This window comes from Drosophila melanogaster, chromosome 3L, assembly GCF_000001215.4.
Source record: "Drosophila melanogaster chromosome 3L".
Taxonomy (NCBI): domain Eukaryota; kingdom Metazoa; phylum Arthropoda; class Insecta; order Diptera; family Drosophilidae; genus Drosophila; species Drosophila melanogaster.
This window is the reverse complement of record NT_037436.4, coordinates 7,157,722-7,181,646: the sequence shown is the minus strand read 5'-3', so window position 1 is coordinate 7,181,646 and position 23,925 is coordinate 7,157,722. Positions and strand designations below refer to the sequence as shown.

The following is a 23,925-nucleotide window of genomic DNA, read 5'->3' as shown; positions in this document are numbered from 1 at the left end:
AACTTTCTCGACAGCCGATGGGTCGTATGCGCAATGCAACGTAACATACACCATCTCGTTCGACAACAATGGCCTAGGTAATGATGTGAATGTAGTCGGGATGGAAAAAAAAAAACTCTACTGCCACATCGAGAACAGAGAACAGAGTGTATGTGGCCATAATTACGCTTTGATAAGCAGACAAGTAATGTAAGATCCGATGGTCTAGTGAGGGTAGGTGGAAACAGGCACAATGTCAGCCTGATGACAGAAAACAAAAGAATCTATAAGCGACTGCATGGTGGGGCACCTACATATACTCGTATAGATAGATTGCTGTGCCAAGGGGAAAATATTGTAGCCATTTCATAATTAATACGGCAGAGCGGGACGAGGTCCTGCGAGAAGAGGGATAATGAGCGAGGCAAAGGATTAATGCAACATTAAACAAAGGCACCATCAACACAGACAGACAGGGGATGGGCAAAAAAAAAAAAAAAACAGGATAAAGAATGCCAAAGGTAGTCAGTCCATCAGGCCTTGAACTTTGTTTCGTTCCCTGATAGTTATAGTTGAAATACCCTTTCAATAATTTCACAAACTTTGACAGCCATCAGATGTTAGATTTGTTATGGGGCAACCAGATGGTACATGATAAATGGACTACAATTGTTCAAGAGCTCAACACTATTAATTTAAGTCTGTCTGATTCGGAGCATTCTGAGCTCAAATTACTAAGCGAAATTTTCAATTATAAATCTAGAATGCACTTTGCACAAATGTTTCTCACTTGAAATTGGTGTCATTCAACTTTAATGTTATATTTTAACTTTAAATTATTTATATATTTCTAAGCAAAATTTGTTACTAGATTAGATTTTTAGATTTAATTTATATTTGTAGTGGCATAACGAATGCTCCTCTGACTGCCCCGAAGAATAAAATAGATTGCAATAACCACAGTTGCTCAGTTTGTTCGCTTTTTTAAAATCTACCAATTGAAAATGGCGATTAATGGAGTCGATTTACAATAGTCTGATCCACACAAATCTTTTCATTTTTCCACGCTCCTCCAACGCAGCTGGTTCACCCACAATGGAGCCGGACCCCTGCCCGTGCTGAGTGGCCCACGTGTCCGACTGCTTGGCCCCATCCTGGCCATTGAGGCTGTGACTGGCGAGGATTCCGGCGTCTACAAGTGCACGGCCGGCAATGTGGGCGGCGAAGCTAGTGCCGAGCTCCGGCTCACGGTGGCCACGCCCATCCAAGTGGAAATCTCACCGAACGTTCTCAGCGTTCACATGGGCGGCACCGCGGAGTTCCGGTGCCTGGTCACCAGCAACGGCAGTCCCGTGGGCATGCAGAACATCCTGTGGTACAAAGACGGCCGGCAGCTGCCCTCATCGGGCCGCGTCGAGGACACCCTGGTTGTGCCTCGCGTGAGTCGCGAGAACCGCGGTATGTACCAGTGCGTGGTGCGACGACCCGAAGGCGATACGTTCCAGGCCACCGCCGAGCTGCAACTGGGTGGTGAGTCCATCTAAGCTGTAAATATTAGTGGGCAAAAGGAATTTAAATTTATGATTTGAACCATAACTCTATTGTGAAGTAAAATCTTTAATATCTATTCCCATTTTTATTGTAAGCCGCTTATTTTAATTCCTTCTCCGACTTACAAACAATTCTATTCCCCACTTTGAAATCCTTTATGTATTAGAGCATCTAATCCCCCTCCCGGATTGGACCAGCTTATGGTTAAATTATTAATGTGACCTCTTGCCACCACATTCTGCTCCCCAGATGCGCCGCCCGTGTTACTCTACAGCTTTATCGAGCAGACCCTGCAGCCAGGACCAGCTGTAAGCCTCAAGTGCTCCGCTGCCGGCAATCCTACGCCGCAAATTTCATGGACACTGGACGGATTTCCGCTGCCATCAAACGGAAGGTAATTGAACTTGTTGAAAAGGGGCGAAATGGGGGCATAGTAGGGGCTTTGAAGGGGGCCTGCCAGTGGGGTGGGGTTTCCGTGATGGGCTTGGCAATGGCAACGGCAGAGGCGGCGCTGCGGGCGCCCAGCAAAAATTTATCTCAACTGCGGCTCCCGACTGTGGCTGCGGTTGCATTTATTGCACTCGTTGTGTGCGTTTGTTTGCCTTTTGCTTTTTCCCTCCATAACTTTTTTTCTCATTTTCTGTATTTTTTGTTTTTTTTTTTTTTTGTTGCTGCTGCCTGCGCTTTCCTTTCAAAAACATTGCCCCACGAATATATAGAAAAACATATACACACATATAGAAAGTGGCTGCCGCGCCTACAAAGTTGGGTGGTTTGGGTCGGCCTCGTCTGCTCCAGCGTTCATTCACTCCTGTTCCGGCGACTGTAAGTGTATCTGTATCTGAATCTGGTACTGAATCTGTGTATCCGTGTTTGCTGTGTCTGGTCCAAGGTTCCGGACTTTGCCTTTCTATTTGTTAATTAAGTGGCCGCTCGCCAAGCAAAACCTTACGCATTTAATTGCATTTTTAGCTGGCCCGCTGCCAACTGAATTGAATCTCTTTAATGACATTGACATTTGCATTGGCCGCATAAAATCGAAGCGATCGGCTCAAATCGAGACCAGACTTGACAAACAGTTGGTTGCCTCCATTCGTTTGCTAGCAAATAAAATGCAGCAGCGAATCGATTGATTGGCAATTTGGTCGGCGACATTGTCAGTTGCCATTCATTTGGCTTTTATCTCAGTCCCTTACCTGCTGGAAAATAAAAACCCTTCTTTTTGTTTTGTATTTCGTTTTTTTTTTTTCCGGCAGTCCTGCTTCATTTGCAGTCCGTTGGCAGCTGCCACTAATTGTTTGAGTTACGTCTGTAATGATTTGCAAGTCAAACTTCTGTTGACTTTTCTTGTTGATTAAAAAATACCAGCAGCATCATGAAAATCAGCAGCGTTTTATTTGCACTCCTCGCTTTTTCGAAATTCCATTCTCGGTGGAAAGCTGTAGAATGAGGTAAAAAAAGGGAAACTAAGGCAACCGTGTCCTGATTGTTGTCCTGCGTCGCCCAGCTGTGCTATATTTTAATTAAAACTTAAGCAATATGTCGAACGCAGGAGACGAAATCCCATCAACTTGATAGGTTGCGGGTTTTTGCAAGAAAATGTTTCGCTCTCAGGATACCTTTTAGTTTTGTTATTTATGAGATATAATTATGGATAGTACTTTCGGTTAAAGTTCTAGAAAGTTTGAGCTTAATTTATTTATATTATGAATATCCTTTACATAAACCGATAGACAGATGGCTCCATTAGTCTGAAACCATTTAAAAGTTCATAAAAAATGTGACTAGATTTTATGCATGTAAAGCACTTGAAGCTGTAACTTGGAGCTGTCGAGGACATTGCCATGCATTTGGTTTGCTCAAGTGGTCATCCTGGGGTCCTTGGCTCCTCTTGGTCCTGGCCACTTCGGTCGGGGAGAGAGGGAGCAGGAAGATGGCTTGACCACAAGGCAAAATTGATTACAAAAATTTGTGTGTTATGTGGTCGGTGTGAAAATTTGCTTTCGGAAACTTGTGCGGACATGCAGACGCCGATGGCCTTAATTTAAAAGTTATCTGAGCAACACAATTTTGACACATAATACCCGCTGGCGTTATCCTGGCGTCGCTGGCAACCTAATTTGCCAGGAAGCAGCAGCATCCTTCGCAATGCAGAAGAAATTCTCTTGCTGTTTGCGTTGTTATTGCCGAGTTTTAAGTGGTTTACATTATTCGGTTTAAAGGTATATCAACTTGGTAAGTGTATTTATTTAATACACAGACACACAAACGCAAACACACACACACACACACAAACAAGTTGAAGTGGCAGACAGACAGGCAAACAGGCATGTCGGTGGAAGTGCTGGGAAATGGCCGGAAAAGCATGGGGGCGGGGTGCGGTGGTAGATGGTGGATGGTGGATGGGGGGCAGACGCCTCGAGGCGGAAATTAAATGATTGCGCGCACGAGGTAACGCAACACTCAAACGCTCATTTTACGCCATTCTCAAAAGTTTGTCTGCGGCGGTACCAGAAACTCGGGCTAAGGCAGTTGAGCAGGCAGGTCTTCCCACAGCTTTTCCTCCGCTTTTCCTTAGATTTTCCCCTCAGATTTCCTCAGCTTTTCCTGCGGAGCTGCTAAGAACGTCGACGGAGGCGTGTGTGCGTGATGCGTTTGTCTACAACTGCAGGCGTTATGGAAATATGTGTAATTTTTGCCTAAATGAGAAAGCGCTTAAGCTGCAGAAGGAACGCCTTTTGAGCGACACAAAGCCATGTGAACTTAAGTGAACTCTGTGTGCCGGCGGGACAGTCGTTTTATATTGTTATTGCTTGAATGCTACTTTTTCGGCTATATGTTTATATAATCGGATCAAGGTCCACCCTATCGCCTTTTTATGATACCTTAAGCTGTGCCTGCAAAACTAACCTGATTGCAATCCAAGTGCAAACTCGATTAGGCTAAATTGAAATTCATAATTTTTCATAAACTTTTGCCACGAAACTTTTCGCTTCTGCAACTTGAAAGTGTGGCAGGGGCCAAGATGCAAGTGGCACCCAGTGAAATTCTTATTCCTGCCACCCCTTTTTTCGGCTGGCTGGAATTAAGCCACCCACTGAGCCGGGCACTCACACTGCAATCAGCTAAAACAGCACACAAAAGCCGCGCCACGCTATTAGGTTTATATTGTTGCAGGCAAAGCGTTTTACGCTCCACACACTGGCGAGCACACACACTCAAACACACACCGTTAAACTTCTGCAATGCCGCTTAAGCCGGCGTTGTGCGGATGTGAATGTGGATGAGGATACGGACATGGGGATGCGGATGCGGATGTGTGCGACTTTGTTGCAACTCGGTCCTTGCCATTGTTTCCATTGCTCGCTCACAAGTGCTGCAGCCAACGACTGAGTGTCTCCCTTCCGAATGCGACTGTATATTTTTGCACCCAGCTTCATTTTCATTTAACTACAGTTACTACTGTTTCTTTTTTTTTTGGCCTGGGCACACTCCATAAAGATTTTTCGGCTTGACTTGGCCACACTTTCTGGGGAAATCAGCGCTTCTCGCGACTGGCTTATGCATTCATAAGCCCCAAGCCACGTCGTTGAATCCCCTCTAGCCACAGGATGCGGCTGCTGCAAAAGTTAATTAAAATTGTAATTACTTTGCCTCCGCCATTATTGTTCTCCGACTCCAACTACAACTACAACTCTGGCTCCAACTTCCAACTGCGGCCGTAATGCCAATTGAAAAGTTGCCACCGAGCCGGGCCACAAACTAATGAGCCGGCGGGTGGTGTGCTGGCTTAGATCGCAATCCCCGCATATCCCCAACACTCATACACTCATACACTAATACAATCGTACATATACATTCACATCGCTGTAAGATGCCGCAAAAGCCGATTGTGCGAGTGCCACATGGCGTATGCGTAACAATGTTGCCTGTAATTAATGCGTCTGTGCCAATAAGAAAGCGTGGCAAACAATGGAACAAACGCAGAACTTAATGCCAACTTGAGCGCCTTGTGAAATCCTTTTTTCCCATCATTATTCGAGTCGTGGCGTAACGGCCTGGCATTAAGTGGATGTCGTATTCGCATTCGTGGGCGTGGCACATGACATTGACAGCAATATGGAAACTATGCTAAGCCCCGACAGCTCGACTGACAGCCTTCATTACGACTAAATGTGGCATAGAAAAAAAAACTAATGTTTAAAAAAAAGTCGAAAAAAAACTAGCGCAAAAATACGACAAAAACAAAATGAAGCCTACAGTCAAAAGGGATTTGGGTCAGGCTGCATTTTTGAAGTGTGCCTAGCTGATGAGTGTGCAGCGGTGTGTGTGTGTGTGTGTGCGTGAATGTTGGGTTGTGTGGTACGCTTAAATATGCAGCGGCAGCTCGAAAACAAGAAAACAATTGTAGAACACCAAGCTAGCAAACATTCGCACATTGCGCATACGCCGCGTGCAACCATCGCAAAAATCGCAACCAAGCAAATATTAATGTGTTTTTTGTGCTCTCATCCAAAACCATCCCTTTTTGCCATTTCAGATTTATGATCGGACAATACATCACCGTGCATGGCGATGTAATTAGTCATGTTAACATAAGCCACGTCATGGTCGAGGATGGTGGCGAGTACGCCTGCATCGCGGAGAATCGGGCTGGACGAGTGCAGCATGCGGCGCGCTTGAATATTTATGGTACGTTGTATTCACACACCCATGGCATGCACTCAAAACATACAGATGCACATATGAGAAAAATGTTAATGGCTTAGTAAGTGGTTTAGAATTCATGAGAAGGTCTGCCAGGATCTAGTATCTGGTATATCAGGGTTATTTATAGCAATATACAATAATTAATTAAGGACAAACTAGACAGTAAGCTCGGATAACTTTCTTATAGTCCCTTGGTGATTCTAGAAGGCCATTCAAGATATGTTACTGAACAATTTTCCCCTGTGCATATACAAATATGGCCGGCTACTTACACATGCACTTAAACGTTCTTCGCGCTCGAGGCTGGCTGCTCTTCCTTTTTGGCATTTGCCTACTTTTGCTTGATTTTGTTTTACAACACGTTTGCCATGTTCTTACCATTGCCACATCCTCGCCAGTTTGCTGGCCAGATCCTTTGGGCCCATGTCCCATCCTCCTTCAGCAAGTTTACTTTTGTGCCTTTGCAGCAGTGAAGTGTTGTTCGAGGCGCACACTTCTGTTGAACATGGCTCTCGGCTGGTTGCAGTGCTTTTCCCCAGCACAAAGTTCCCTCCGACAGGACGAGTCGTCCACCCAAAAATCCACCCATTTTCCAGTGCCGGTTCCCAGCAGCACGCGCACCATCTGCCTTGTTTTTGCAAGAAATCAAATATTTTTGTGTCGCCAGGCAAACAAAATGGCGTTGCCAGCGAGAAAGAAGCAGGAGCAGGAGTGCAAACACAAAACGACAGCGGCGGCAAAAACTGCGCCATGTTTACAAAGTTTTGCAGTGAAAAAGTTGAAAAATAAAGTCAAGTAAATTCACGAAAAATCCTTTCTCGACTAAACGATGCTCTACTGGTTTGAACAGAAAAGAAAATGAAGAAAAGCAAGGGGAAAAACCCTCAACACTCAGCTATCCCCGTTCGACATTTATCACTCAAATCAAATAAACTTGGGGATGGCTTGGATCCTTGGACGAAAGTTTAAGACCCCAGTGATTTGGTATGATAATCAAATAAATGCAAAAAAGTATGTCAGAAGTACCTGCTCATACCTCTCGTCCTTTCGACTCCTTTGACAATTTCCGCATACCCTGCAAACATTGTTTGCCGCCGGAGCTCGAAAAAAGGAGCAAATGAATCCCACTCCCACTACCATCATCATTTAGTTTAAAGCTCGGCGATGTCGCTGATTGCGCGACTTGGTAATGGCGGTGATTACAAAAATCCCCATCCACTCCAACCCGCAAAAAAACACACTCACAGAGACCACGTATGACGTGCTCGGGAATTATGCATATTCCGCAGAAAAAAAAAGAATGGAAGAAAAACTCAGCCCACAAGGCAACCGGAGGAGCGGCTCCTTCAGCGGCTGCTGCTGCCTCCACCGACCGACAGTTGCTGCATTATTTCCTTCCACGTTCCCGAAAAGTGTTTTGGCGAAGGGCACTGGAGACAGGACGAAACCAGCCAGGATATGCATATTACATTGTGCTCCGCTTCCCGTTGTCTGCACAGAAAAAAAAGAGTTACGATTTGTAGGAATATCAAACGTTATTGGTTCTGAACCTATAGCTAGGCAATATACTTATATTATATATACTTATATACATACTTACATATACTTATATTCACACCCTAAGATATTTAAAGTAGTCTTCTTTTTGGTGATATTTCTTCTCAGTGCAACTGCTCTTTGTGGCACCAGTTTTTTGCCGCTGTATGTGTCGTTGTTTACTGCATTATTAAAAAAGCAACGTACGCGCAAATCTGTTAAGCATTTACATTCGCCCAAAAGCACCATATCCCCAACTCACAACTAACTCACCAGCTGGCGCTTTTTTTTCCGCTCATTTTCAATTCCGTCACAGGTCTTCCATACATTCGACTGATTCCGAAGGTAACCGCCGTCTCCGGCGAGACATTGAATCTGAAGTGCCCGGTGGCCGGCTACCCCATCGAAGAGATCCACTGGGAGCGCGGAGGACGAGAGCTGCCGGATGACATACGGCAACGTGTCCAGCCGGACGGCTCGCTGACCATCAGTCCCGTGCAGAAGAACTCCGATTCCGGCGTGTATACGTGCTGGGCGAGGAACAAACAGGGTCACAGTGCCCGGCGGAGTGGCGAGGTGACGGTCATAGGTTAGTATGTGAAAGGAGAAGCCGAAAAATAATGAAAACCAACTCAAAGAAAGGCCGAGGAAAAAAAAGTGAACATGAAAACCCAGTGAAATAGATAAACAAGAGGAGGTCGAGGTTGGTTTCTTTCACAGCTCTTCATCCCCGAACGATGACATCAAGCAGCGGGCTACGAAACGAAGTGAAAATTGCATTTTAATTATTAACAGCAAACTAAGTAGTTTCCTATGGCGCTTCAAGTTGTTCCCTTTTGCCAACCTTTTTGCATTTATTTTCCCATTCCTTTTTTTTTTTTTTTAGATTCTGCTTAATTTTGTTTTGTTTTGGCTTTCAGCCGGGTACATGTACTTTTTGCTTCTGCTCTAATTAAATATGCGCAATAATCTAAGCTTAAAAGTTGGTAAATTGAAAAAAAAAAGTGGTATGAAAAAAGGAAGCTGAAGGAGAGCAAGGACGAACTGGACCCCGTTTTTTTCATTAGTGCTAATGTTAATGAATTCGCGCCCTAATGAGGCGCCGTGCTGATTAAATTTTCATAAATCGCAACCTTTTCAACCGGCCACTCTGTGCTCCTTTTGCTTCCCTTTTGGCTCATCAATCCTTGGCTGATCCCTTGCAGTGCCGCCGAAGCTCAGTCCCTTCCAAACGAACATCCTGCAGCTGAACATGGGCGATCGGGCCTCGCTCACCTGTTCGGTGGTGAAGGGCGATCTCCCGCTGACCATCAACTGGCGCAAGGACGGCCGTCCCATCGATCCCACCCAGCACATGTCCGTGAAGCAGGTGGACCAGTACAACAGCATCCTGGTCATCGAGAATCTGGGCAGCGACCACACCGGCAACTATTCCTGTGTGGTGCGCAATTCTGCCGCCGAGGTGGAGAACTCGCAGGCCCTGCTGGTCAATGGTAAAAACAATGAGGAACTCGAGTCCTTCGAATCCAGTAATCCAGTTATCCAGTATTTGTAATCCCGTTTAGTTGCAAGTAGTTGAGTTTCCTTTCGTATGCACTTTGATTCATGTACCATGTAACACAGAACCATTGAATTGCATATACATACATATTATCTTATATATTTATATATATATACGATCCTTGCTATCCTTTGTAAATGATGTTTCCACTTTCGGAATGTTTGTAACAAGATTAAGTAGCGTTTTTCGATTCGAATGTGTTAACAAAACTGCGAAGGTTTACAGAGCGTACAAATTGACAATCAGCAATCATCATCAGTTGCTGCATCAACGTGGGAATTTCGCGTCTGCCAGGTGTCTTCGCTCAGCTGTGCCAATCTTAACCCGTTTCGCCTGATCTTTCCTCTTGCAGTGCCGCCGAGCATAGAACCGTTCGCCTTCCAGGAGGGTTTGGCCGAGGGCATGCGGACGAGGACCGTCTGCGGGGTGTCCAGGGGCGATCCGCCGCTGAAGCTCATCTGGCTGAAGGACGGTGATCCGCTGCCCGACCTTTTGGGGGCCAATGTCACCATGCTAGACCAGTACAGCTCCCTGCTGAGCATTCCGTCGCTGTCGGCCACGCATTCCGGCGAGTACACGTGCGTGGCCAAGAATCCGGCGGCCGAGATCAAGTATACGGCCCTCTTGCAGGTCAAAGGTAGCGTACTAGCGTACCCATCGCAAAAGCTAAACACTGAACACAAAAAGAGAAAACCTCACAAATATCGAAGCCATTTGCTATCAAAATTGAAATTAAGTCAATGTTCATTAACTTTGGCAGCTTCTTTAAAACCATTTATATAAAAAGCAAACTAAATACTGATCAATCAAATTTCGATGCCTACCTAATAGGATCAATATAAGTCTTTAGAAACTTAAGAAAACCCACGTTTTCTATATGAAATTTCAAAAAATTAATAATTAAACATTTAATACTATTCGATACAAGAAACCGCTATGGCGATATTATTTCTCTGAAAACACAATACACAATATCACACTACATATAATACAAACTAAGCGAACTTCACTTGCCCCTCAATAACTTTTTGCTTTCCCGCTGATGTATTCAAGAACAGCTTCTTAATGGTATTTTCAGTTGTTGATGATATTTTTGGTTGATTTTTAACAACAAATAACAATGGGCTGGCCAAGTTTTTTTCGAGTTCTATGTAACTGAGCCGCGGTGCAACTGAACGTTGCGCAGCCCGAAGGCGCTTTGATTTTTTGACTCTCACTAAGAAAACCACCCATAACTCCAATAAAAAAACAAAAAAATCGTACCGCTTAAAAACCCCCGAAAACCCCTACTAATCTACAATTAAGAGTTCCCCCGTCACCTTTAAGTCGCTTTGGCACGCTGTGGGTTTTTTTGACAACCGTCTCACCAGGTAAAACGTTTTAACTGCACTGCTTTTTATGCGCTTCGTAACCAAAAATCTAACAAATTACCTATAAAGCTTATGAATATCTCTTTTGATTTGCTGCCTATTATTTGAAACGCTTCTTACACGACAAGTCGGGCTTTAGCTGCATAAGTTAAGTGTGCGCTCTCCCATCAAAAAAAAAAAAAAGTGAAATATTGGTGGTTCTTCAATTTTGTCGAGCTCACGGAGGGCGCACGGCTTTGTGATTAGCTGTAATTTTTAATTTATACAAATACTCCTGCATAAACATGGATAATAAGCTGCTTTAAGATTCGTTTGCCTTATTCGCAATGCCCCAGTTATTTTTTGGTTTGCCGGCCAGTGCGATGCTGCTCGGTCTGCAGGATACATGCAGAATATCCTTTGTTACCCTTGGCTCCTCTCTTCATTTTTGACTTGCAGCTTTCGAAAACTCCACTTCATCTACTATGCTCAATGTGCTGTGCTTAATTAACGAACGAATAAACAAGGCGAACGCTGAAAATGAATGAGTTCGTACAAAAAAAGCTACGAATCCACCGAGAAATCCTTCGAAGATGAAACTCGCGCTTACGCTTCAAATTTGATTTTGGCCTCTCTAATCGCTTACTATATTTCCACACCGAAAAAATGGAACAGGGGATTCAAATTGTTTTGATAATTAATACGAGATTTTATTAACACTTCTCTTATGCTCAAAAATTAAAATCCATTTTGAATAGAAATGATAGTTTTAAAATATAAATAATTTTCTTTTGAGAAATTCAAAAGAGCATCTTCAGAATTTGCTGACGCAAAATTAAATTCCAATTATTAAACTTATATTATGATAGATCGCTTTGATCCCCGACTATTTTTTTCGGTGTAGCCACCCCTTTCGCTTGTGTGTGTGCCTGGTTGCCTGTGTGTGTGCGTGTGACTGAGAAACCGCTTAAACATAATCTTATTGCAGAGCAATGTGAACTAAACCGCAAAAATAAAGAAAATATCTGCCGGAGATCCGACCGAGAAACTAAATGGATAAGAAACTTAAAGCTTCGCAGTATTTGCTAATGTAGTTGAGAATGGTTGTTTTTTTTTTTGCTAGAGAAGCGGCTGCCAACATGCTGCATTTTTCATTTCTGCACGTCTTTTTGTACAGATTAGAAATGCAATTTTTTTAGTTTTGCCCGTTGCCATCTTGCTTGCGCGTAGTGCTGTGACAAATGAATTTTAATTTCAATTTATTTATGATTTGCTTGCTCTCCGTTCAGTTTCGTTCTTAAGCTCTCGTTTTAATTCGTTTTTCGGTTTTCCTCCTTTCACACACAGATTGCTCCGTTAAGCTTTTTCCGCCCAATTTCCAGCCAGCCACCAGCTTGGGGTGTGGGCAATTATATTTATTTTCGAGCAGAGCTCGACGCACACAGTTTTCCAAAAATTTAATTTATTTATATTTATTTTGCCAATGCTCCATTTCCCAGGCTGACGCTGCTGTTGTTGTGTGCAAAGATTTTTTCCGTATTCGAATTAGACACGCTGCTACCCCCAAATAAAACCAACCCCAAACTATACGAAAACAATCCTTGAAAAACCCAAAAGAATGAAAAAAAAAAAAAATAAACGATTATGCCATAATCACCAGAAATCATTTTAATTAATACTGGGCCCTGGGCCAGCTGATAATTTCATTTGGAGCTCTATAATTTGCTCCTTGTTCGGGTTTAATTTTTAATTAACATTTTTTAATTCGTTATTGCTGCACAAACAAAGGCTGGCAATTAAATGCAGCCGCTAAGTAAACAGTTTATAATTTATTGAAAATGTCGGTGGGAGTTTTTTTTTTTTTTGCATTGAAATCCCATTTTATTGTTTCGCTTTTTTCGTGTTTTGTTAGCTGCGTGTCCAACTATGAAACTCACACCACCACGTTCACATTTATGTTGCGCATTCTATAATTTCTATGCAAATATATTTTCAATTTCGCTTCTGGCATGCCTTTGTCATTTAATTTATGCGCCGAATATACAAGAACATATTAAGCCTTTTTTGCGATTTTTTCGAAACAGTGAGGCACAGAGCGTGGGCGAATCAAAGAAAACACACAAAAGAGAAAGCGATCAATTTGAATAAACGAAACGAAAAGATATAAAAATAAAGTCCTTGCACACCAACAAAAACGAAAAGAATTCATTTTCCCCCACGGACATTCCTAAATGATTTTCCTTAAAACATGATGACATCAAAGAATTTACATTATTTTTATTCCATTTTTGACTGAGTTGCATATGAAATTATTTTTTGTATTTAATTTCAAAGCAATCCAACAAAAAAAAAAAAAAAAAAAAACAAATATCCTTTTGTATATTAGTTGAAAAGTTCCTACCATATTGCTACCACTATTCAACCAGTTTTTACATTTGTGCTAGGCACAATGAAAATCTTAAGATCGTAAACAGCAAAAAATTATTTTATGCCGTTTTTTACTTTGCCAGAAATCTTCACTTTTCCTCTCTGTCTCTCTCTATATCTCTATCTAAGAACCACTACTCTTACTGTATGTCTTAGCAGTTTTGATTTCAATCATTCGTTCTGAACTCCCAGCTATTTTCCGAGTTAGCTAACCATTTCTTCATATCACGCATACGCCCCGTAGTGCCGCCTCGCTGGATCGTCGAGCCCGTGGACGCAAATGTGGAGCGCAATCGCCACATTATGCTGCATTGCCAGGCACAGGGTGTTCCCACACCCAGCATAGTGTGGAAGAAGGCTACAGGTTAGACACTGCAAATTACATATAAACTATAAAATTATATGAGAAAATATGTCCGGAGAAAGGGAATAATATTTCATAGTACAATCTAGTATATTTCCAAGTAGAACTTACCAATTCCCATTCGGTTTTTTAATGTCTCCCCCCACAGGCAGTAAATCGGGAGAGTACGAGGAAGTCCGCGAACGTCCCTTCACCAAGCTACTGGGCAATGGCTCCCTGCTGCTGCAACACGTTAAGGAAGATCGCGAGGGCTTCTATCTGTGCCAGGCCAACAATGGCATCGGCACCGGCATCGGAAAGGTCATCCAGCTGAAAGTGAACTGTGAGTATATTTGGCTAAAATGATGATGGTGGCTGCCCTGGCAATTTGGTTAATTGCAATGCTGTGTCCCCGGAGGAATCGACGTCGTAATTAAAATGGAAAAAATGCTCGCCGTTTTCAGCCTCGCCGTACTTCTCATCCACTTCGCGGTCCGTGATGGTGAAAAAGGGCGACACGGCACTGCTCCAATGTGCCGTCAGTGGGGACAAGCCGATTAACATTGTTTGGATGCGCTCGGGCAAGAACACGCTGAATCCGTCAACCAATTACAAGTGAGTGCACTCAGCCGGATCTGTGGGAAACGAAAGTAATACAACTGCACTTTGCATTCGTTTTCAGGATCTCGGTGAAGCAGGAGGCCACACCAGACGGAGTGTCCGCCGAGTTGCAAATCCGCACGGTGGACGCCACCGACAGTGGTCCTTACTTCTGTCGGGCCAGCAATTTGTATGGCAATGACCAGCAGCTGGTGCAGCTGCAGGTCCAGGAGCCACCACTGCCACCCAGTGTCCTGGAGGCGGCCATGATCAGCAGTCGATCGGTGAACATCAAGTGGCAGCCCAAAACCTTGGGCACTGGCGATGTGACCAAGTACATAGTGGAGTTCCGCGAGGCAGATCGTACGTATAGTCTGGATTGGATTTAAAGAGTTTGAAGAGATGGTAAAGTTTCCATCATAATTAGATTCTCTCCCACCAGCTTTGTTTGTGGACCAATGGCAGCAGATCGAGGTCAAGGATCCGCCACATTTCAATGCAATGATCGAGAACCTCAAGCCGGCGACACGTTACGCTTTCCGGGTGATTGCTGAGGGTTCGGCCGGACGCAGTGCACCCAGTCAGGAGCTGATTGTTCGCACGGAACCACAGCGACCCGCTGGACCTCCTCTAAGTCTCTCCGCCAGACCTTTGTCTTCCACCGAGCTGCTCATCAGTTGGGTAGCTCCATTGCCAGAACTGCGACATGGTGACATTCAGGGCTACAATGTGGGCTACAAGCTGTCCAGTTCAGGAAATACGGCATATAACTTTACTTCCGTTTCCGGAGACGGCGATGGAGGCAATGGGGAGCTACTACTCAGCGGACTGGCTAAGTTTGCCAGATACACCGTGGTGGTGCAGGCCTTCAATCAAGTGGGGCCAGGACCTCTTTCGGAACCCACCGCTGCTCAGACTATGGAAGATGGTAAGACGGTTTTTAGGAAATAACTTGATATATCGATTTCATTTGACATTTGTTTATTCAGTTCCAAGTCGACCACCGGAGGACGTTCGCTGTGCCGCCTTATCCTCCCAATCGCTTCAGGTGTCCTGGCAACCACCGCCAATTTACCACACCAATGGCCTGCTGCAGGGATACAAGCTGATATTCGAGCCCATCATCGATGACATTCAGCCCAGCAAGGACGAAGTGGAGTCGAGGAAAACGACAGCACTCACCATGGTGCTGACAGGACTTCGCAAATACACCAACTACAGCATTCAGGTTTTGGCCCACACGCGTATGGGCGATGGAGTGGTATCGAAGCCATTGTTTTGCCACAGCGAAGAGGATGTGCCTGAGGCTCCGGCAGATATCAAAGTTGTGTCCAGCTCATCTCAATCACTGTATATCTCTTGGTTGCCACCCAATGAACCGAACGGTGTGATCACCAAGTACAGTCTTTACACTCGCGTAGTGAACGGTCGCGAGGAACTGAACAATGAGAAACGTAGTCTGCCATCACAGCAGGCGTATTACGAAGCCAAAGGACTGCATCCGCATATGGAGTATCAGTTCTGGGTGACGGCCAGCACTCGAGTGGGCGAGGGCAAGAGTTCCCGTGTTTCCTCACAAATCACCACGAATCGCATACCGGCGAGGATCATATCCTTCGGTGGTCCAGTGGTCAGACCTTGGCGATCCACCGTTACTCTACCCTGCACGGCGGTCGGCAAACCCAAACGCGAGTGGTTCAAATCGGATGTGGCACTGCGGCAGGGTGGACTGCATAACTCCCAGCTGCTGGACAGTGGGGATCTGATCATCTCCAGCCTGCAACTGGCGGATGGTGGCAACTACAGCTGTCAGGTTGACAACGGCATTGGAACTGATCGACTGACGCACACCTTAATCGTTCAAGTGCCACCTACAGCTCCGGTTCTTTATGTAACAAGTGCCACCTCGAGCAGCATCCTCATGCACTGGAAATGCGGCTTCACGGGCAATGCACCCATCACCGGCTATACCTTGTTCTACCGGCGAGCCAATGGCAACACGGACGAGATGCAATTGTCGCGACATGCTTCCAGTCATGAACTTAAGGGTCTGATGTGTGGCAGCACGTACCAGATCCACCTGAGTGCCCAGAACAAGGTGGGCACCTCGCCCACCAGCACCATTCTGCACGTGCGCACTCAGGGTCAATCGCCTGGTCATCCTGCCTCCACCGCCCTCTTGGCACCCAACTCGACCTCGCTGTTGGTTCGACTGCACTCTTGGCCGGATAATGGATGTCCTTTGCTCTACTTCGTCCTGCAGTACCGAGCGGTGACCGACGATCCGGATGCAGAATGGGTTCTAGGTAAGCGCATCGACCTTTATTACAAATATATAAAACGAACTACATATTTTGCCCAATAATGTACCGCAGTATCCAATGCTTTGAAGCCGCAGCGTCGCATAGTAATCAACAATCTGCAACCATCGACGCTCTATCAACTCCGCATGGAGGCGCACAATGTGGCTGGAATCTCGCAGGCGGAGTTCAACTTCGTGACCCTGACCAAGGATGGAGATCCACCGCCGCCGGAAATCATGCATCGTGGCCGTAGTGGTCAAACCACGGTCATATTCGCCAATATTAACCTGCTCATCCCAACCATAGCGGCAGTGTCCGGAATGTTCTGCACAATCATTATGATCATCGTTTGCTACAGACACAGTAAGTATACAATCTCTATAGGATCCAGAGCTCCACTAATTGAATCAGTGCTTAAAAATGCACCACCGCTCGCAGAGCAAAGTCAAATTCAAAAGGAATCACTCGAGAATCGAGCCAATTCCGAGGCTGCCCAGCGGGAGCGGTATTATGCCACCATTCACAAGGTGTCCATGCAGAACAACGATAAGATTCCGGGTGAGTGATTGATTGGGGTCGGGGTGCCCAGAAATCTCAACTGAAAGAGTACTTGTAAACGTCCATCAATGGAATATGAATAATGTCCCGAAATGAAACCCTTGAGCATGAAGTTCTTTATCCAACTGAAAGCAATAAAGCTCTTGAGATTTCTGTGACCCCTGTTGCCTTGCTACTTGATCAGCTGCGCTAATCGCCCGAGGACTTGTTCCACAGAAACCTCCGAGGACATCTCGCCGTATGCCACCTTCCAGCTGTCGGAGGCTGGGGGCAACATGTCGCAGCCGCACCACGGCGGTCCGGCCAACACGCTGCTCCACTCGTTCATGTACCACGAGCGGGCCCTGGCCGAGGGCTGCTCGTCGCCACCACCAGCCGCGGTACTGAACCCACCAACAACCACCACCCATCACCACCACCACCACCAACGTCCACTAAAGACAATTCATAATTATTATCAGACCTCACCGTTCCATAATATCGTGCGTTTGTTTATTCATTTCTTTGATTTAGCTCTCTATCTCTCTCCTTCTACTAAGTACTTCGATTGATCGAATGTGGTCCTGCCACACATTAGTGTTTTTCTGAGTGTACTACTACGTGCTTTTTATGTTGTTCCATGTTGCTCGTGTATTTGTTTGCCCTTCAGTTCACATTAATTGCAATGCCGTAAATCATGCTAAGGGGCTTCAACGCCCTGGATCCATGTCACCTGCCAATCTTGAGTTAACCATTCTTTTGTTCGAGAAGCGTTCCAACCCCAGGCGCTTTGTAGTCGCTAGCTGCATAAATTCACCGCACTGAGATGCCGATCCAGACTAATTTTTCGCTGTTCCATGTTCCATGTGCAGTCCAAGAATCGGAGGCGCCACTCCAGGAAGACGGAGCCGGAGAGCGAGGAGTCGGAATCGGACCAGGACCAGCTCACCTCCAGTCGCACCGAGTCCTCCAACCAGCACGAGGGCAAGATTAAGCACAGTAAGTCAGGGATGGGGAAAGTTCAATATATTATTTTATTGTATTTGAAACGAATAATAAGAAAGTCCCACGCTTTTTGATTCATCTGCAGTGAACGTCCTCTCAAAACTGAAATTCTGCTTATGTTATATAAGTTATATAGAGATAGCTTTCACTGCAGACGTCCTTTGTTCTAAACTCCCAGGCTTTTATCCTAAAGTATTCTGCCAGCTGAACTCTCTTTTTGTGTTGCTTTGTTTTTGCAGACTCTAGACTAATACAACACTTTCCAAACCACAATATCTCGATAACATATCTGTAGTAGGCCAAACTGCACCAAACAAAACTCCACACGAAATACTCAGATCAGGCCAACCAATAAGACTAAGACACCCAATTTTGTAATTGATAGTGCTAAGTTAGTTGTTAAGTTTTGTTAACGTTTGTTATCTATGTATTGTATCTATCCCTGCCAAAGAAAAAAAACTCTCTATCAGCCCGCTCTTTGTTTTTCTGTTCTTTTCTTCCCCACTAACATCTCCGTCTGCGCTGCGATTGATACACCATTGATCCGTTGATCCATTCCGCCGTAGGCATCATCTACCATGGAGCACAATCAAGCACCTCCTCCGATCTGTCACCAATGTCCGAACAGAAATCATTGCCCCGCCGCGGTCGCTCCAGGTATCATCATCAGCAATATCAGTTTTCCACCAATACCACACCGCGCCACCACAACAGCAACAAAATGAACAACAACACCACCAGCAACACGAACACCACAGCCACCAATACGACAGCCACACCATCGACATCCAGCAATTCGAACAAAATTCTATCGCCGCGCGGCGGAAATCTGAAATCCATATCGAGCACGTTCAAATCGCAAGACTCCATACAGTGCCACATACCCACATTGGTCAAGTCGCCATCGATCAGTACACAGCAGCAGAAACAGTTCCATAAGCAGCAGTTGCAGAATAGTAGTACCAATAATTCCCAGCATAGTAGCTCTAATCCGAACAGTAGTAGTTTGAAGCAACAGCAGCCCCTACTGATCACGCCCAAGCTCCATCAGCTGGAGGCCAATGGCCAGGAGCTTTTGGGGCTGGACGGGATCGGCAATAGCCCGTTGGTAGCCTGCATGCCGCCCTCTTCACAATTCCGCCCCATACCCCACAAGTCCATAATGCCCGCGCATGAGCCACCGCACCACCACAACCACAGCCAGCAATCGCATCCCCACCAGCAGCAGCAGCAGCAGCAGCATCCGGGCACGCTGCTCAACCCATCGACGGCCATGCTCTCCTCCAAGTTCTTCACAGCGCCAACGCTGCCCAAATAGGATACGGCCAATGGGGGGAGTGAATACGTTGGTGGTGCCATGGAGGCCATGGACGGTTTCGGCTATGATAGCGGCGAGATCTCCTGCACCTACATGGACCCAATCGATCAGACATGAGACCTGGCCTACGGTGAGGTGTGTGGTCCCCCCGAGGGGGCCCGTTAAGGACCCTTTTCACGACCTGGTGGCTCAGCTGAGTGCCTGGATAGCATAACCTAGAAATTTCTATGGATTCGAAACCATTTTAAAAGGTTCCTAAGAGTATGCCATAAAAAGTTTAAAGCTGTTTCGTTTTTGAAACATGTTGTAGCATACTTTTGGACACTTTTATACGAGTCTAGGGTTTTCTGTGAATCAAACTTAAAAGAGAATAACCTTAAATCAAAATTTGAAGCCTTTAAGGTACAAGCTGATACAACAGGTCGTGAAATTTGTGCCCACCCACGCACACCCAACCACACAACCAGACTAGAACTACACCACTAGGTCTATAAACGAATGAATGCTTGAATGCTGTGGTTGCAATCAGAAAACCAACTCTGGACCCTTTCTTGTACTTGCACCCCCATCACCCCCCAACGATTGCCACCCACCACCCTCCCACTCCCCGAATGAAAACACGCATCCAGGGCCGGCATCCTGCGCACGCTGCATCCGCTCCAGCTGCAGGCCGAGTGCAACCTCGGCGCCTTCCATCGCACAGAGGACGGCGGCCTGGGCGAACGGATCGAGCTGGCCGAGGTTGAGGTCGATGTGGATACGATTAAGAAGCTAAAGCTGGGTCAGAGGTCATCGCTCTGGTCCCGACCCTCATCCACCACCTCCCAGCTGCAGCAGGAGCACCAGCAGCAGCAACAGCAGCAGAAGCACCACCAGCAGCAGCAGCAGCAACACCACCAACAGCAGCAGCAGCAGCAGCAGCAGGCACCACAGCAACCACACAAACGAGCGCATTCAAAGTCACCGCAGCCACAACAACAACAGCCACTGCAACAACAACGCCAACAACATTCACCCGCTCCTGGCCAAAAATTGCTTAGCGAGAAATCGGATTATTCGATATCCGTCTGAGACATTGGTAAGATCTGATCGCAAGATCAGCAGATTGGATGAGACCGGGCCCCCCGATAGCCACAAATTTAGCAGCAGCCGGGCCGTTTTTGTACATTTTTGTAATGCATTTGTTACCTTACCAAGACGCCCCCCCCCCCCCTAAACCCCCTAAAAACCATTACACCACTCTTGAAATGATAAACCTCAATTCCAAACTTTCGGAACAGCCCCGCACCAAGTAATACCCTTCTCTCTCCCCAAAAGAAACAACCAGATGAACACTCAGTAAACTTTCGGACAATCAGTATCAAAATTCTGCACCAACCATCCAAAAACCAAAACATACCGAATCGAAACACTTCCCATTATGAACTCCTGCCCGTATTTATAGAGGTCATACTATATCTAAGTATTAACGATTGTGCATGCTATATACCCACGTATGTATGAATATGGCATGTGTCCAAAAAGAACCCAGGTCAGTTGTCGAACTTCCAGAAATGTTGTATGTACATATATATACTAACGTAGTCTATTAAGTATCCGTAACGACTAATGCGTATATCACTCGAAACTGTAACTCAAACTACTAACTGCAAAACTATCGCAAACTATCGTATCGAATCGATTCGAATCGAACTGTTTTTCATCGTATGTAGAAAGAACGAACTTCTTCTAGATGTGGAAGTCTCGAATAGCATTGAGTGTTTGGCCTATGAAAAGCTACTCCTAAAGTAGTTCTATAAGTTTCGGTTTTGTGGGTACACCAGGGCGATGAAACGAGGAATTTAATCTTGAAATTTTCAACTAAGCCGAAAACTCAGATATACATATATGCTGTGTACAAATTTATATGAATGTATATTGATGTATGTCCCCGTGTGCGTGTCTACGTTATGAGGCAGTCGTGTGCTCATCTATGTATATAGGATATATACCGAGATATACAATCGAAGAATACTCATTTAGTTGTTAGCGAATCCACGTACATGTAGAGTATTGAGCAAATGCTGTAAATAATCAAAAAAGTAAAACCCTCAAAGGACTGACAATGTTGCATGACTCACATAGAAAAAAAAAAAAAAACAAAAGACAAGTAAAGCCACAATGAAAATGTTAACTAAATGTATTCGATATAGCCGATGTACACAAACTCGAATATGTCGCCAGCTGAATTTGAATTCAAGAAAGCAGTATTCATAGATAATCTGACATGATATCGCATACATTAGTGTTTCCATTACAATAAACTGTCATTCGTCGAGTTGTAGATAAATGTTTTTAAAAACGAATTAATGAAAGTAAATTGAATGAGCCTGTAGGAGAATCAAATACCAGTCGTAATTAAATTTCGAATTATCATAAAAACTCAATCAAGCAGACGCGAATGGAACGAAAGCCAAGTTAGGAGCAGACAAACAAACTACAAATTAATATAACTCTTAGTTCGTATCGAATAATCCAAAAGTAATACGAGTACATAGCTGTATTTTAACTAGCCTAAAAAAGCATAAGGAAACCAATTAAACAGTCAAATAAAATCGATGAGGATTAGAAGGAGGATCAGAGGGACGAATTGAACCCATTTCGGAAACCATGTGCCAAAATTTGTTTTTAGACAAAGCTCTCTTAAATTACGGATATACAATAAATAATGCAAGCCATGAAAAGCGAGTAAATAGCAGCCACTAAATATGAACATACCAATTAGAGCCACAGAAATCACAAAATAAAGTCGCAGATTAAGGTGTTCACTTGGGTAAAATTTATTCCAACCCGAGCCAGACAGCATAATTCTTTAGTGTCTCATTTGAAATAAAAGCAAAAAACAAAATCGAAAATTTACGAGCCAGCAGCACTCTTTGTTTATATAGCGATTAACGCGATTTTAGTCGGTTTTTATATGCATTTATTTGTACGAAGCAATGAAATGGTTTATTACATTTAACATCGAATTTTACGAATTTATTAAGAACAACAGAAAAGTTGCGACTGCAAGGAGCAAACTCACAGCAAAGTCTACAAATCAAAAGATGAAATTAACTTAATAGATCACAATCAAAACGAGAACAAACCGAGTAATTATACGAGAGGGAGAAACAATTTTTATGTTTAACATATAATTAGCACAACAACTACAAAATAAAAACTATTAATGTAAAAACAAACGGCATTTAAAAAATATAAGAAATATTTAAAAATAACAAACGATTGTTTATTTGTTAATCGGCTGATGGAGGTAAGATAAAAACTTCTTTTTACAGTTCCAAAACTTTGAACTTTATTTTCTCAGAAAAATGGTTCAAATATTTCACAACTTTGGTAAATATGAATGCTAAATTAAATCAGCATTTCATCAACGAATGTAACTTATTATCTTGAATACCTGAACAGTATGTATTATTTGCACCCAAAATAAAGATAAGCCCACCCTCCATTAAAAAGAATTCATTTGAATATTTTTTTCATATTTTATATATTTTATTATTTTTTTTTTTTTGGTTTTTTTATGCGCACTTAATATATAAAATGAATATTGAATAATACTGAATGAAGCCAGATACTCACACTGAAATCCGAACGGGCAGAGCCAGGGGTAGTGCTCGAGATCGTCGGGAATCGGTGTAGGACCTGGAACGAGAACGCCCATGAGAACGACCACGCGAGTGACCACGGGAGCGACCGCGAGACCGGGAACGATCCCGCTTGCGGTCATCTCGCGTGTGTCTTCTCCGCGGCATGTGCCCCTCCTTCTCCGCCAGGATCAGCTCGCAGTCACTGTGGTCGGAACTGGAACTGGAAGATGAGCTAGTGTGATGACTATGACTATGATGTTTGCGTCCTCTGTGTCGTCGTTTACCTCCATCGGAGCTGCGGTGCTTGGACTTGGTCTCCTTGATGGAGAGTTGAGATTCCTGCTGCTGCTGCTTCTGGATCTGTTTCATCACATCGTTCAGCATTTTCTGGGCCATGTTGGCCTTTCGAATGAGACGCTCCATCGACGGCAAGGCCATGTCCTCGACTTCCACGGGCGTGGCATTTGGCAATTGGCCGCGGCATCCTTGACATGCATCCGGCCCTGCATTTGCCGCAGTTTGCTCACGTGCCACGTTATCGGATTGCGACATTTTTGCACTAGTTTACAACTGACCCGATAAGAAATTCACTCAACACTTTAATTACTGATTAACTACTGTTTCTCTGAACTGGATATAACTGCTGCGGAATCTGTTGCTTATGTTTCGACTGCTTCACTTGAACACTTGAATTTGACTGGCTTCTGCGGCATTCGGTCGATGAGCTTTTATAGGCAACTTTGGCGCCAAGCTAATCGCGACTTTCGGACTGTAAACATTTGCCTTTCTTTATCAGTCACATACTCATACAAACCACACGATAAATGTGACGTCATCTGAGCTATTTTTAACCAAATCGCATTCATGGGTTTTTGGGAAATTACTTCCATTGATCACGTGTTTTTAATGTTACATAATTTCATTGCCGAACGTAACCTCAAACATATTTCATATTTTTGCGAAATTCTTCTTACTTTTGTATTTCTGCATATTATATGCATTATAAATATTCTGCGTATTTTTATAAGCATACCTTTTATTATTTTTTACGATTTTGTGAAATATGACATTATTTTG

General features: G+C 44.4%; 2 protein-coding genes across 17 annotated transcripts in view; one reads left to right on the top strand and one right to left on the bottom strand.

The window, feature by feature from the left end:
- Dscam2 (Down syndrome cell adhesion molecule 2) overlaps window positions 1-22,448 on the top strand; it is a 30,733-nt gene extending 8,285 nt beyond the window's left edge. For 3 of the 15 annotated variants that reach the window (NM_001274569.2, NM_001274571.2, NM_001316478.1), the window contains exons 6-21: window positions 1,061-1,509; window positions 1,780-1,924; window positions 6,071-6,222; window positions 8,093-8,365; window positions 8,982-9,269; window positions 13,358-13,477; window positions 13,626-13,799; window positions 13,921-14,071; window positions 14,139-14,419; window positions 14,484-14,984; window positions 15,046-16,362; window positions 16,432-16,722; window positions 16,771-16,917; window positions 17,134-17,297; window positions 17,769-17,895; window positions 18,468-21,343. In NM_001274569.2, coding sequence (NP_001261498.1) covers window positions 1,061-1,509; window positions 1,780-1,924; window positions 6,071-6,222; window positions 8,093-8,365; window positions 8,982-9,269; window positions 13,358-13,477; window positions 13,626-13,799; window positions 13,921-14,071; window positions 14,139-14,419; window positions 14,484-14,984; window positions 15,046-16,362; window positions 16,432-16,722; window positions 16,771-16,917; window positions 17,134-17,297; window positions 17,769-17,895; window positions 18,468-19,336 — 5,449 coding nt within the window. In that variant the 3' untranslated portion in view covers window positions 19,337-21,343. Of the gene's footprint in view, window positions 1-1,060; window positions 1,510-1,779; window positions 1,925-6,070; window positions 7,528-8,092; window positions 8,366-8,981; window positions 9,270-9,689; window positions 10,877-13,357; window positions 13,478-13,625; window positions 13,800-13,920; window positions 14,072-14,138; window positions 14,420-14,483; window positions 14,985-15,045; window positions 16,363-16,431; window positions 16,723-16,770; window positions 16,918-17,133; window positions 17,400-17,768; window positions 17,896-18,140 lie in introns of those variants that run through there. The other 12 variants (NM_001300035.1, NM_001300036.1, NM_168196.4 and 9 more) reach the window with 12 other exon arrangements.
- Window positions 22,449-22,772: 324 nt separating this feature from the next.
- Window positions 22,773-23,548, bottom strand: CG8620 (uncharacterized protein). 2 transcript variants are annotated; one of them, NM_144196.2, is made up of 2 exons: window positions 23,133-23,548; window positions 22,773-23,068 (listed from the first exon to the last, which is right to left on the bottom strand). In NM_144196.2, exons 1-2 carry the CDS (start codon window positions 23,398-23,400, stop codon window positions 23,037-23,039), a joined length of 300 nt encoding a protein of 99 aa, NP_652453.1. In that variant the 5' UTR covers window positions 23,401-23,548; the 3' UTR covers window positions 22,773-23,036. The 2 variants fall into 2 exon arrangements, with proteins under 2 accessions (NP_652453.1, NP_001137895.1); NM_001144423.2 differs by having other exon boundaries at window positions 22,773-23,547.
- Window positions 23,549-23,925: the final 377 nt, after the last annotated feature.